The following is a 15,552-nucleotide window of genomic DNA, read 5'->3' as shown; positions in this document are numbered from 1 at the left end:
CATTCTTGCCTTAATAGTTTAAGCATATGTATTGGTATCGGTTAGATATGTTCGGTCTGCTGCTGCGATTCTGTGAATCATCAGCAGACTCGGTTGCAGCAACTATACTACCCGGTCGATCGATGTTGCAATCGGGGTAAAAACCAAAATCGCCACCAACGTCATCGACCAACCTTGAGGCCTTGAGGGGCCGATTTATTAGTAAGTCAGATCGTGATTTACCGATGGCCGCCTGGCTGCCCGGTGCATTCAACTATGACGGCATCATCTCGAACTGTGGTTGAAGATTTGCTCATCGATTTAGAGGTGGTTTTGAGCAAAAATCCATGCCGTCACTATAATAGACGCAGGTGATTTGCTAATTGACTAATCCGCTTTCCCTCGAATCACACCGACTGCGACTACAGCAGGGATTCGAACGACGGAAAAAATGTGAAGGACGACCACCGAAACGAGGTCGCTGCTGGCTTGACTCAGACATTCTGAGATCAACTTTCGACGAAAGCAGCGGCGACACATATGCTCGCAATAATACAGTTACGCAACCCTTTGCTGGTCGGAGTCGCGGCCGTATCGTTGTCGAAGTCGTCACCACCTTGCGTAGGACGACTGCCTTACTGACTGACTATTTTAGGGTTGAATCGAACGAGGAAAGCAGGTCGCTCGAACGCAACAAGTTCCAACGAGTTTGATTTCACTTTCATATATTTGTTTGTGGTATCGGCGACTTAGGGCGTGTTATGCACATGCGATTACGTATGGACATAAGTCGCAACCAGAATCCAGGAAGTGAGTGGCCGCAGGGTTCTTTGTTTGCGTTTCGCGAAACCCCTGGTTGGCTGGGGTCTCGTAAAAAGTGACTGGATGTCATTGAGCGCGTTGCTACAGATAAATCTTGCGACGCGTGGAATGCCAACCAACGGACAGCTGCTTCGTGACCAGTTCTGGCTAGAGAGATTAGAATCTTGTTCTAGATTTACGAGTTGGGACAGGCAGCGAAACGGTCGGGACCTCGCGCGTGTAAATTGCGCTCCCTTGATAGGATCCATTGGTGTGCTTGCTAGGGATCAATCTAGATAGGAATACGATCGTCACCCTCGGAGGCACTGGAATTCACCGGTTGGCACGTGTAGAGGCAATACAAATTGTTTTTTATTGAAAATCGCTTCATCTATGGAAAGTTTAAACACGCCGCAATCGATGAGGGTATTAAGTTTTCTAAATTTGCATAATGTTGTACTAGTTTGCCAAAAGTTCACATTTCAAACATCAACAGATTGATAAATGTCTAGATGTTACAACTCGTTTGCGTTTCCAGAATTATGTCTTATCCTCGCATGGTTTAAAACAGGTTCAGCGAAACGGTCGGGACCTCGCGCGTGTAAATTGCGCTCCCTTGATAGGATCCATTGGTGTGCTTGCTAGGGATCAATCTAGATAGGAATACGATCGTCACCCTCGGAGGCACTGGAATTCACCGGTTGGCACGTGTAGAGGCAATACAAATTGTTTTTTATTGAAAATCGCTTCATCTATGGAAAGTTTAAACACGCCGCAATCGATGAGGGTATTAAGTTTTCTAAATTTGCATAATGTTGTACTAGTTTGCCAAAAGTTCACATTTCAAACATCAACAGATTGATAAATGTCTAGATGTTACAACTCGTTTGCGTTTCCAGAATTATGTCTTATCCTCGCATGGTTTAAAACAGGTTCAGGAAACTTGTACATTTCTTCTCCAATTTAAAAAAGATCGTTTTTTAGAGTTCCAATAGATATTTGAATAATTGATTGTGATCCTGGTTGATATTTGAGGGTCAATTCATTATAACGATTTTAGAGCTGACAAAACTACGAGGTTTTTGGGGACATTACAATTTTTCGGTCTCCACAATCCTGATTTTGAATCTAAACGAATGCCAATAATCTGTCGAAATTTATCAAAAGTGCTGTGAATTTAAGGGTACCTAAGCTTCAAATCTTCGGGAAAAATATCAAACATATTTTAGTACAGATCATTTGCAAAAAAATTTGAGAGAATTTGAGAGAAATTCTTGAAGTGATTTAAGGGTTTAAAAAAGATCAACATTGTAAAATTAAATAAAAAAAAATGACAATTAACGATAAGGCGGCATCCACAAATTACGTAACGCTCTAGGGGGAGGAGGGGAGTAGGCTCAAACGTTACGGCTCATACAAAAATTTGAAATTCTTCATACAAAAAGCGTTACGGAGGGGGGGAGGGGGTCCAAAATTTCCAAATTTAGCGTTACGTAATAAATGGACGCTGCCTAAACCATTCCAAAGTGAAACCGAAAAAATCGGACCGATAATTTTATGACCGTTGATTTTTTTTCATACACACTTAATCGAGATTGCCGTCGAGAAGTCGACAAGGAAATTTTCTGGGATCTCAGGAAATAAAAGCCGAGTGTCAGTTAAACGTGGTTCGTTACTAAGCAATCCGACAATTTATTAGCTGAATATCGGTTAAAATTGGGAGCCGAGCTCGTGAAAAAAATCTAGGTGTGTAGAAAACAAAGCGCAAATATGACACTCAATCACGAAAAATGCTTGGTTTGAAGTGAACTGTTAAGAAACAAGCGGCAAAAATTACTGTTTTGAAAACTAATGGAGAAAATTTGGTAACATTCAAGAAAACAAACAGTTGCCAAAATTTTAAGTCGACGAATAATTTGCGTATTGGTTAACATTTATATTCATAATTATTGAATTAATTTTTTTTCCTGGTAATTTCTATGAAATTATACCAAGGATTTTACCATTTTTTATTTATTTGACGTGTCCAGAGATTTCTCCAAGAATTCTTGAAAAAAAAACACAAGGAAATACCGTTTTGATTCATATTACGGACACTTAAGGCCTCTTCGAAGTGTTAGCATTCTAAAAGCATATAAATTAAATAATCTTTATGTATCTCAGCGTTATTATGCTATCAGGACACCTACCTCTCGAATGGTAGGTGAAGATTTGAATTCCACAACTCCAATAAATTTAAATAAATAGAAATGTGTGTCCTCTTCATGATCCTTATTCCGGACACCACCTCACTTTTGCTTCTTATTCCGGACGCTTTGATTCGAATTCCGGACAGCTCGTGAAAAGCAAACTTGGAAAAGTTGATTTTTTAAATAAACACTACCAGCCGTTAGAAAAACGTCAAAACTAGTTGCGCATTGTAAATTTTCATGGATTGCTATGTAAAAATCTCTTTAAAACAAGTACCCAAATTGTGAGCTTTTCAACGGCAAATTTTGAAACATTTCAATTGAAACCTTTCTCATACAAAGTTGAGTGTCCGGAATTTGAAGCTGTCCGGAATTTGAATCAGAACGGTACTTTCAAGAATTCGATCAGCGATTCTATCAGGATTTTTTTGCAGAAATTCTAACGAAATTTCTCCAGAATGAACATTAGCAACAAATCCAGGTAATCTTTTCCAGTGCTTTCATGTTGGTTTTCTATAGAATGTTCGGAGCAATGCTACAAGGAACTTTTGTAATGACCTCTGAAAAAAAAAATGCTTGGGTCGTAAAACCACTATTGTACAGCTAGAAAGAGTTTATCTGGCGTTCTTACCGTTTTGATTCATATTACGGACACTTAAGGCCTCAGTGAAGCATAGCTCACAAAAAAGCATGTAAAATAAATCACTAAGTATGATTCCTCCGCGTTATCGAACCTTCAAGCCCCTTAACTTTCGAATGGTGAGTGAAGATTTTGATTCCGAAACATGAATAATTTTAAATAAATAGAAATGTGTAGAATTTACATAATTCTTATTCCGGACGCTTCCCTACTTTTGCCTCATATTCCGGACACTACGATTCGAATTCCGGACAGGTGAAACAAATCATGGATAGAAAAGTCAAATCATCAATTGAAATCGTTAATCCACTAGAGAGACGCTTAAGGAAGTTGAGTATTATAAATTTTCATGGATATCTATGGAAAATGTTTGTTATAACGAGCCTTGTAAGTGAGAACTTTTGGACAGCGAAAATTGAAACATTTCGTGTGAAATGTTTCCCATACAAAGTAGAGTGTCCGGAATTTGAAGCTGTCCGTAATATGAATCAAAACGGTATATGGACGTCAATTAACTTAGAGTTTTTGAATTAATTGCCACAGAGAATCCGAAAATTTCTACCCGGATTTTTCCAAGGATTATTTGAGAATTTCAACAGGAATCGTTCTAGGAATTAATCAAGGTTTGAACCAACAATTCCACTAAGGAATACTCTGATTATTTTTTTTTAATACCACTGAAGGGATTTTTTGGTGTACCCTTGGCCAAGAAATCACGTTGTTTTCCCAAGTATTACTCTACCAATAACTCCAAGGATTCTTCTGCGATTTATTTTACTGATTTTAAATATTGCGAATCGTTTGAAAATTTTCCGTTCTGCGGTAGCCGCCGAGTTTTACCGTAGCTGTCAATGTTCTACCGCAGGCTTGAAATTCATTGTACCATTGAACGAAACCAGCTAATAAAAGTATGCTTGTAGAGTCCAAAGCTTTGGAAAACAACAATCATTAGCATGGTTTCCAAGGTATCATCGCATCCGATCGATGATGCTTTGTGAAAATCAGTAATGTGGTAGCTGCGGTAGCTTTCTGTTCAACCGTAGAATGGAAAGTTATCTCTAAAATCGTAACTAAAAACCCTTGAGATTTATGTGAGATTTTTTTTCTGGTATTCGTCTTAGAAGTTTGCGTGAATTCGTCAGGTAATTGAAGGTCATTTTGAATTTGCCCTTAATTTTTGTGTGGTTCCACGAGTTTTTAAAGTGATGAATGCAGTGGTTTCTAAAGAAGATCTTCAGCAATTCCACTAGTTTTTTTTTTCAAGATTTTTTCTGGATATTCTTACATAACTTCTTTTAAAGGAGTTCTTAAACAAATCCAAAAATTCAAATAATTTCATTAGAGTTCCAAGAAAATATTTCTACTTCAGAAAAATCCCCGCATGTTTTTTTTTTTTATCAAGGTGTATTCCAATTTTTTTATAATACCTCTATGAGTTTCTCTAGGAATTCCTCATAAAATAGCATAAATTATAGAATCCAACATTTTATCTTGATTGCATCCTAGAGCTGCATAAAAACACAACCAAACATTTTTCAGAGATTTGCGCAATTCTGGAATTTCAGGAATTTGTCCAGCGATTTCACCAGATGAATGGTTATAAGTATTTTTAAGAGCACAAATCTAGAGAACCTGACAACCATTCGCACTGAAAACTTAATCGATTAGTCATCACGAGCTAGTGAACAGTGAGTTAAATTTTCAGCACTAACGATTATCTGATTCTAGATTTGTGCTCTTGAAAATTTGAAGCTTGACTTCGATGCATCTTCATCCTTAAAGATCCTTTTAAGCTAAAACTTCTGAGGCAATTGCTCCAAACATATTCTTTTATTCCAAAAGATACAGCTTCAAAAACTACTTCCTTGGTAAATTTTTACCGGCAGAATATGTTTTGAATCACGAAATTTTGTTTGAAACGCTAAATTTTTTCGGAAAATGATGAATGTACGTGTGAGTTCGATGATAAAAGGCATATTTTTCAAACCTCTATTTGAAGGGCCTCCAAATCTCCCTCTGCACTGGGCCTCCAAAATTCTAGCAATGCCACTGACAGTATTTATTTAACCAATTTTGTAATAAAAATCAATTTCCAATCCAAATAATGCAAAGCGGTATAAGTGACATTTTGGGCAATCGAGTTCTGCAACGAGTTGCGTGCAACATGTTTTGCAATTTCGTAGAAGACCATTTGAGGGTATCCGAAATTATATCCCAAAAATTATTCCAAAATATTGTTATGTAATGATTCATTACGCAACTTAAAACAGTTACGTAATGAGAAAGCGTTGCGTAATGAATCATTACAGCACTGGTTTCAGTTGCGTAATGATTATTCCCGCACTGCACACTTCAGTGCAGGAAAGTAGGCCATTTCTTGACAGATTGGCGTGATGAAAAACAGCCTATTATGATGAGAAATTGAAAAAAATGAGTTTCGGTCCAACAGAAAAAAAAATAACAGATTCGTAGACGATTAGCTTGTCCTTTTGGCTTACATACTAGGTACAGTACTGACCCGATTTTGTCTACTCCCGATTTTGTCAGCTTTTTGACCCGATTTTGTCAGCTTGTTTTAAATTTGTCAAAAAATTGTAATCGTCATGTTTTACCACGTTTATATTAAAGTTAATGATGATGTTTGATGTCATGCACGCATGGGCGTAGCCAGAGGAGGCAATGGCAATGCCTTTTATTAAAAGTGAAAAAATCGATATTATCAATATAAGGGAGGGGGAGCCCCTGATAAAAAAAACTGACTACGCCCATGTTCATTGCCCTCTTAACAGTCCATGTAACCATGTAACACGTCAAAATTTGAAAAACAGAAACAAAATAAAATGGCCCTATTTTGTCAGGTTCCCCATTTTGTCAGCATAAAATTCATCGAGGGGCTGATAAAATCGGGTCCTTACTGTATTACGGAAAAAAATTAAAAGTTGATTTTTTTTTTCAAACCCCCTCATATTGTGTTAAGCATTTATAGCATTTTGTAGTTTTTTTTTGTAACTGAAACTCGTTGGCTCGTAAGAACTACTGTTGAAACACAATGTTAGAATCATTCGTGAAAAAGTGTTATAAGCTATAGGATATATATATAAGGATTTGACTACATGTTTTCGTACATTTTACAAAAATAAGATAAGCTGGAATCTATTTCGTTGTTACGTCGAACAAAAAACAATTTTCAGCCAATGTGAGTAGCATTAGTGGAAGCCAAACGCAAACAATACGATAACGCTCATCTACAAATTGTGAAATGTGTCTTTCGTTAATATTTCATAAAGTTGCTGAATCGAAATATTGTGTACAATAACTACAATACAACTGGTAATACAGAATTGAATTTGAGAAAAAAAAAACACCAATAGCTGTTCTCAGTGTATGATATCTAAAGTGATTATTCCATTCATTTTTTATAGAAGTGCACATTCCATAAATTCTTTCATTGAATATTTCAATAATACAAGACCAAATCTTTATGTTGCGGCAGGTCCTCCAAAAGTGTCGAGAATATCGAGTCCCTACGCACCATGTTTTCATCGATTTTAAAGCGGCCTATGATACCATCGACCGCGCGAAGAGCTATGGAAAACAATGACTTTGCCGGGAAACTGACTTGACAGATCAAGGCAACGATGTATAGTGTACAGTAGAGATGGGCAAAAATAATCGGAACCATTCAAAAGATCCAGATCACTCAAAAGAACTAGTGATCCGTGGCTCTTTTTTTGCAAAAGTCCGATCATTTGATCAGCATGGATCAGACAATACATGACCCGGTTAAAGAACGAACCGATTCTACTTCGTTCGTTTCTCGGCTTTATTATAACGCTTGACACGTGCCTTGCTTAGCGCGCCACGGCATACGTTGAGCACAACAATCCCGCAAAAATGGTCTTCACCCAGAATCCGGCCGATACAAGATGAAGAGGAGCGCAACTAGCTAGGCAGTTTGACCAAGTGGACCAGGATCTTAGAAATGTTAGGCGATCAAGAAACTGAAGGCAAACTTGACCGAGTTAGTTGGCTTAACATTATGGCGCATGTTATGTCTTGAAGGCCGTATCGCCATCAAAAATAAAGGAAAGTAATAAAACAAGATAGTACATGTAAACATACAACACAAAATCAGATTTCAGCTCAAATTTAGGCATCTCAGAAGACTTAAGACTTGGAGACTAAATCGAACAACAGAATTGAACGAATTCCAACCCACACGATACGTCGTGATATTGCACTTTTGCCACGATCCCGTTTGGTGTGAAATGCGCAATACCACCACTGGAACGTTTTGTTTTCATGCATAATATTGAATCTGAAAAAAAAACTTTGTTGCAGCCATACTCATTATTGTTATTTCTTCTAATTATTCCCCACACATTAGCTTATTAGCTTCGTGTGTGCATTACGGCCGGAGGAACTCACTCTCAGCCACAGCGAAAAGTGGGATGAGGAGCGGGGTGGTCCCGCTGGTTGATAACCAAGCGATGATCTTGCAAATTGTTTTGGTCCGCTGTTGTTGTGTTGCTGACTTCCATCGCGTTCGCCGCAACTGCCACCCTCCTTCCCAAGTTGCCGATTTAAAGAGATGAGGACGGAAAGCTCTTCGCCTCGCACTCAGCACCATCGCCGACAAGCATCAAAAGCGCTGAACGTCCATCGTTCAATATGACATCATCCTCGGCGAACCGTACGAGATTCAAACTCGAACGGAGAAGGCAATTTCAAACTCTTAAAATCCAGGCTCCATATTTCGCCTAGCTGTTGGTATTTGAATGGACGACGTTCGTAAATGTGTAGCAACTCAGCCAACGAAGTTGACGCCCTACGTTGCGATGCATTTCATGGAGTAAACACAGACAAATCAAAGTAGGACTCAGAATAAATTTATTCAAAATCCATCTCCTAGTTTACACTGTCATCGTTTTTATTGGAACAAGACTAGCAGATGGCGGTAGTGTAAAACGTCAAACATGAAAAATGCTATGCACGCGACTCTGATTGTGAAATTTAAAATGATCAACGGGAATTTCGTCAGTGTTGCTTCGGTTTGTCTGTGAAATAAGTGCGCAGGTGGACACCTGAGTCGAAAGCTTGAAATGTGTCTCGTTGCCCAGGCCTTGCACCACAATCAACGGGTCCAGTTATCACAGGCGTCGTCTATGCACCCACCGTTTGCTTTGTAGTCCTTCCCTGTAGCAAACCTACACATTGTCAACCGAATTAGCCTGCGCGCGCTTTCACTTTCAGGCAACCGTCGTCGTCGTCGTCGTCGTCGTCATCGCCATTGCAAGCTTACACACAAACTTGAGCACTTTGCAACTTGCAATTAAATTCATTAGCGGAATGACGTTTTCATGTTTGCTATCAGGAGGACCCAAATCAACACTTGTGGAATTAAATTGTTGTGACTTGAATTCCTCCTGCAGGGTGATGTTTCAAGCAATTTTGAATAAGGCGTGAATTCTGCGACTTTTTGGTGGAGTATTAGCACCTCCATTAGACTAATTAGACACCACATTGCGGATATTGGGTTAGATTTTAAGTTATTCAAGAAATTTCAGGAATTATGGTTACTTCATTGACTATGTAGCATTACTCAGCTGCATAGTCTATGATGCCAAAATCGCCCTAGCGTTAAACGAGCATTTCTGACAGGCTATATTGGGAATGGGAAGCGGATTCAAATCGTATTCAGAGCGAAAATCTTTTCGGGTAACCTTACTTTACCGACTTCCCAGAGCATGGGCATTACGTTGGGCATTTTATCTTTTGAAGTAAGCATAGCACTAGACAACGATGCTTATCAAATATTCTCTCTCAGGATGACCAAAAGCGGTGTCGATCAGAATGCACAGAGACGGGCTTGAAAAGAGATACATAGAAAATGAAAAAAATGAAGGCGTTTTATATTGCGTATGTCATTCTCAACTTTTCCAAAGAATTTTTCAAACATTTCAAAGGATGCTTTCCGAACTATTTCTACGAAATCATTCGAGCTCACAGTTTTCCATGTTACTTCGATAAGGACTCTCATTTTTTTAAGTAGAAATTTTCAATGCTCCAATCTCCATAGTCAATGAGTTACGCAAACAATTTATAAAGAGTACAATTCAGAAGCCTGGAAGAGTTTTCATCGAAAGCTTGGAAAAGCTTTCACCAGAAGCTTGGAAATCTTCTCCCAAAAAGAATCAAAAAGCTTTCATCAGAAGCTTGAAAAAGCTTCTGCCTTAAGTATGGAAAAGTTTCTACCAGAAGCTAGGAAAAGCTTCCACCATAAGCTTGTAAAAGCTTCCATCAGAAGCATAGAAAAGCTTCCACCAGAAACGAGGAAAAGCTTCCACCAGAATCGAGGAAAAGCTTCTACCAGAAACTAAGAAAATCTTCTACCAGAATCTAGGAAGAGCTTCCACCAGAAGCTTGAAAAAACTTCCACCAGAAGCGTGGAAGAGCTTCCACCAGAAGTTTGGAAAAGCTTCCACCAGAAGCTAGGGAAAGCTTTCACCAGAAGCTTGGAAAAGCTTCCACCAGAAGCTTGGAAAAGCTTCCACCAGAAGCGTGGAAAAGCTTCCACCAGAAGCATGGAAAAGCTTCCGCCAGAAGCTTGGAAGAGCTTCCAACAAAAGCGTGGAAAAGCTTCCTCCAGAAGCTTGAAAAACTTCTACCAAAAGCTAGGAAAAGCTTCCACCAGAAACTTGGAAAAGCTTCCACCAGAAGCTTGGAAAAGCTTTCACCAGAAGCTAGGAAAAGCTTCCACCAGAAGCTTGGAAAAGCTTCCACCGAAAGCTTGAAAAAGCTTCCACCAGAAGCTTGGAACAGCTTCCACAAAAAGCTTTGAAAAGCTTCCATCAAAATCTTGGAAAAGCTTCCACAAGAAGCTTGGAAAAGCTTCCACCAGAAGCTTGGAAGTGCATTCACCAGAAGCGCTTTCACCAGAAGAGCTTTCCATCGGAAGCTTCTCCCTGAAGCTTGGAAAAGCTTCCACAAGAAGCTTGGAAAAGCTTCAGCAAGAAGTTTGGCAAAGCTTTGACCAGAAGCGTGATAAAGCTTCCACCAGAAGCGAATAAAAGCTTCCACCGGAAGCTTCCCCCTGAAGCTTGAAAAAGCTTCCACCTGAAGCTTGGAAAAGCTTCCACCAGAAGCTCAGAAAGGCTTCCACCAGAAGCTTGGAAAAGCTTCCACCAGAAGCTCGGAAAAGTTTCCACCAGAATCATAGAGAAGCTTCTACCAGAAGCTCGGAAAAACCTCCACCAGAAGCTTGGAAAAACTTCCATCAAAATCTTGGTAAAGCATTCACCAGAACATTAGAAAAGCTTCCACCAGAAGCATGGAAAAGCTTCCGCCAGAAGCTTGGAAGAGCTTCCAACAAAAGCGTGGAAAAGCTTCCTCCAGAAGCTTGAAAAACTTCTACCAAAAGCTAGGAAAAGCTTCCACCAGAAGCTTGGAAAAACTTCTACCAGAAGCTAGGAAAAGCTTCCACCAGAAGCTTGGAAAAGCTTACACTAGAAGCGTGGAAAAGCTTCCACCAGAGGCTTGGGATTGCTTCCACCAGAAGCATGGAAAAACTTCTACCAGAAGCAAGGAGAAGCTTTCGCTAGAAGCTTGGAAAAGCTTCCACTAGAAGCGTGGAAAAGCTTCCACAAGAAGCTTGGAAAAGCTTCCAACAGAAGCTTGAAAAAACTTCCCAGAAGCTTGGAAAAGCTTACACTAGAAGCGTGGAAAAGCTTCCAACAGAAGCTTGAAAAAACTTCCACCTGAAGCTTAGAATAGCTTCGACCTGAAGCGTGAAAAAGCTTCCAACAGAAGCTTGGAAAAGCTTCCACGAGAAGCGTGGGAAAGCTTCCGCCAGAAGCCTGGAAGAGCTTCCATCAGAAGCGTGGAAAAGCTTCCATCGGAAGTTTTCCCCTGAAGCTTGAAAATGCTTCCCCCTGAAGCTTGAAAATTCTTCCACCAGAAGCTTGGAAAAGCTTCCACCAGAAGCTTGGAAAAGCGTCTACCAGAAGCTCGCAAAAGCTTCCACTAGAAGCTTGGAAAAGCTTCAATCAGAAGCTTAAAAACCTTCCACCAGAAGCTTGGAAAAACTTCTACCAGAAGCTTGGAAAAGCTTCCACTAGAAGCGTGGAAAAGCTTCCACTAGAAGCGTGGAAAAGCTTCCACCAGAAGCTTGGAATAGCTTTCACAAGAAGCTTGGAATATCTTTCACAAGAAGCTTGGAAAAGCTTCCATCAGAAGCTCGGAAAAGTTCCCACTAGAATCTTAGAGAAGCTTCGACCAGAAGCTCGGAAAAACCTCCACCAGAAGCTTGAAAAAGCTTCCATCAAAATCTTGGAAAAGCATCCACCAGAATATTAGAGCACTGGGAAAAGCTTCCACCAGAATCTTGGAAAAGCTTCCACCAGAAGCGTGTAAAAGCTTCCACCAGAAGCTAGGAAAAGTTAAAAGGAGTAAGATGATCAATCAAATTTAAGCTGAGAATTAATCAAGAGCCTGTTGAGATTTGATAAGTCGAAAGAGGGTCAAGTAAAAATTGAAAGTGATTTGAAAATGAGTTCGTCGAACCGTCAAAAATAAATTATAAATCAAACATTTTTTTTTCCGATTTTCACACAAAAAATCTTAAAATAGGTGGATGGGGGTATTTCCTAAACCGCCAAAACTGTCTTACGTAATAAATGGATTGCCCCCAAGGATGGCCATTTTGTCATTTCAATCTTCACATGTCAGATTTAAATTCAAGATGGCGGCAAAAAGCTGAATGTTGAGCTTGAATCGAGCTGGCAATACATATGTAATTTAGCAACATTGTTTCTTAAATATCATTTCGTTATTTACGCAAAATTTTAATATTTCCGTAGTATTTAAATCCTTGTTAAACGTGGCTTTATTTAGAATAAAACGCAGCTAATTCTTCGTTTTGTAAATGGTTTCCTGTATACTATCCATAACGTTTGGTGTAAAAACATGTATGCTTAAACCATGTCAACCAAAGCCCACAGTAAAAATCATGGGGTTGATAATTTAAAACCTTCACCTGCAGTTTTGTAAAATTTCTTCTTTATTTTAAGCAGTCTGCGCATGTTAAAATCATTCAGTGCTGCCAGTTACCCATCTTTCTTACAATGTACAAAACATTTAAACGACATCAATTATCTGATATCGCAAACCTTCTAATGAATCCTTTAAAAAAAATCAAACAAAGTGAGTGCATATGTTTCACTTCGCAATCGGAGGGCTCACAATATTCGAACCGCACCTCCCCAACAACCCTCGAATCCCATCCATCCCGATTTGAACACGTCAGGATCGCCCGAGAAAAACTCGCATCAGATTTGGAATACTAATGAATTTAATTATCATATAATAGCCCAACCGACAGTCGCTTGCGACTGCCTGACTGACGATGGCGATGGCTATTTCGCTGTTTTAGACCCTCGCGCGCCCTGTGTAGATGTGATGTGTTAGTATATACATTTCAGCAAGCGACAAGCAAACCCCTTCCGATGGCGATCGCCGCCACCGCCCGAGCCGTGGCACAGTCGGCCAAAACTGGCCAAAGGTAAAAAAAAAGTTTGCAAGTCCTCTTACTGATATTTTTTCTTGTTTTCATCAGTATTGAATAATGATTTCCCATAGTTGTAGATCAGCTGGAAAACATTTCGATTTCTGACATCATGTGAACTGAAGAGATATAAATTGAAATTGGCTCTACTGAATTCTCCAAACATCTTGGATGTTGTTCCAACGAAACAGTTGTTTTTGTACTAAATCTCCACTTAATCAATCTTAACCGGTTGGGGATGAACCTGCCTACGGCAGAAAATCCCTTCAATAAAAAGTAATTCAATTCAATTCATTCTTAACCGTTTTCATTCGAAAGAACAGATCTTTTTCTATGTTTTGCAACTGTCTTGAATCGTATTTGCCACGATTATTATTTGACAATGTCAGCAAGTGTATTCTTCTTTTTTTCGCGGGTTTCGCGTAAGTGTCTCTGCTTACGGGTCCGCCCCCCTTTTTTGGCCCTTCATACAACGTTATCATGAAAACAAATCAATAATGAAAACTGACTTTGTTATTCAGTTCCAAATAAATTAAAAAAAAAACTCAAATCTTCTACTTTAATTTGGTGAGCAAATAATTTAATTTCAATCAATTTTAATGTTGATATGTTTTAGTTGATTTATTTAATTAAACTAATCTTTCCAAATTTATCGGAAACTTCGATTTAAATTTTGTTTCGTGTCATGTCATGTGCCTTTTAGGCCAGCATTTGTGTCATGTGCTTTTAGGCCAGCATTTGTGCGGAGCGCAACCACTGTGCGCTGGTAGGTAGATATCGATGGCGGTGATTACATTAGAAATCTCCATGTTCGTCGGGAGGGAAAAAAACCTGTTTCGGGATGTTGATTTGATTTTTTTTTCGCGCGCGCGCCCCTAATGTTTATATTGTTCCAGTGGGGCAGCGGACAGGGTTGCCAGCTCGACGATTATGAATTGCGTCATCGGGCGTATTTTTCGGGAGGTCGAGATCAGTGTTGGCAGATAATATCTTTGAGTTTTCCCCTTACGAACGTATCGTGATACTTACCGTCTCCTTCGGGTAGAACATCATGTCCTGGGCCATTTTCGCTCGGTTTTTCTAAAACTTAGCACACGCGATTTAATAAATACACACTGGTTGAATAAATAAATAAGTTAGTTAAACGTTCCTTAATTGCGTACTTTCCCTGCTAGCATATGGTTTTTCGCTGGTATGCACCGCTAGCGCCTCGTACTTAAATCAGTGCTAATGGCAGCCGTTTGAACGCTTTTCCATTGGCAAGTTTGTTTATGCGCAAACGCCTCTCGGCATAGGTTGAACACTTCACTGCAGTTTTTTTTTTTTCACTGATTTAAACGCTTCTGCTCACGCGCTCGTTAAGTGTGTTCCCTTGGCTTGCAGCGCATTAAGCCTGTAATATGAGTTATGAGTTGTAACGATGATAACTGTTATCAGCGATGAAAACTCATCTGCTGCTCACTCTTGCTTGGCGAAAATAAATGACTTAACTTGCGCCGAATCACTGACTTCTTTGTATTGTCGAGATAATCAACCACTTCAAAAGCACGATCCACCGAATTATCACCTCTGTCCGAAATTCCGTTTATTTTGTTTAGTTCGCAAAGGTCACACGCTTCAGACGCTTGCACTGTATTCGTAAACCTGATTCTTCTTTACGATCCTTCCGAGACTCCTTGATAATCTCTAGACTTTCAATCGGTTTTAAGGCAACTCAAGTATAGGTACACAACAAATAACAAAAAAACTATCTTCGTCGAAAGTAGCAATAATCACTCCGCTCTGTTCAGCTCTCGACTCGTGAATAAACGCGAAGCTGATCGCGCAAAAGCTAACCACTCTCGGTGCTCTGGAGTCGTTTCGCTGCTTTGCTTACTTACTCGCGCCGTGCTCTTGTTGCGTGTGTAGGTGATCGTTAATCCGCACCGCTCTCCATGCTGCCGGACAACAGCTCACGTCTCGATGGGAGCCACTTGCCACTTCGTAGCGCTACTGCTTCGCTCGGTTGTGCGGCTTCGGGGAGTTGTGTAGGTTGATGTTGCTACACGGGCGCAGACAGGAGGGGACTTCAAATAAACTGATCAGATTGCACAGAGAGTATTCATGATTCACATTTCTACAACAAGCTTTGAATTACGATGGATTTCATTAACTCAAACTGTCATTGAATAAAATTTTGCGATCAGTCCGCACGCAGTGATTCAATATTTTTTGGTAGCTTCGGAGCTCCATTAGTTTTCGAAAAACATGAGTCCAATCGAATAAGATGAATACTATGTGATAGTTACTTGAATATGAATTCATACTCATTAGATCAATCCAATAATCATTCAACTGATTATACAGTAAACGAATATAATCAATCAATTTACGTTTGAAAA

General features: G+C 39.6%; 1 protein-coding gene across 2 annotated transcripts in view; it reads right to left on the bottom strand.

Moving 5' to 3' along the window:
• The window catches only part of LOC5566047 (DNA-binding protein D-ETS-4), a 69,560-nt gene extending 54,545 nt beyond the window's left edge, over positions 1–15,015 (bottom strand). The window contains exons 1-2 of one of the 2 annotated variants that reach the window (XM_021854904.1): positions 14,634–14,983; positions 14,201–14,564 (exon numbers count right to left, since the gene is read on the bottom strand). In XM_021854904.1, the coding sequence (XP_021710596.1) occupies positions 14,201–14,236 (36 nt within the window). In that variant the 5' untranslated portion in view covers positions 14,237–14,564; positions 14,634–14,983. Of the gene's footprint in view, positions 1–14,200 lie in introns of both variants that reach the window. The other variant, XM_021854902.1, reaches the window with a different exon arrangement.
• Positions 15,016–15,552: the final 537 nt, after the last annotated feature.

This window comes from Aedes aegypti, chromosome 3, assembly GCF_002204515.2.
Source record: "Aedes aegypti strain LVP_AGWG chromosome 3, AaegL5.0 Primary Assembly, whole genome shotgun sequence".
Classification (NCBI taxonomy): Eukaryota; Metazoa; Arthropoda; class Insecta; order Diptera; family Culicidae; genus Aedes; species Aedes aegypti.
The sequence above is the reverse complement of the archived record's forward strand: the minus strand, read 5'-3'. Positions and strand labels throughout refer to the sequence as shown.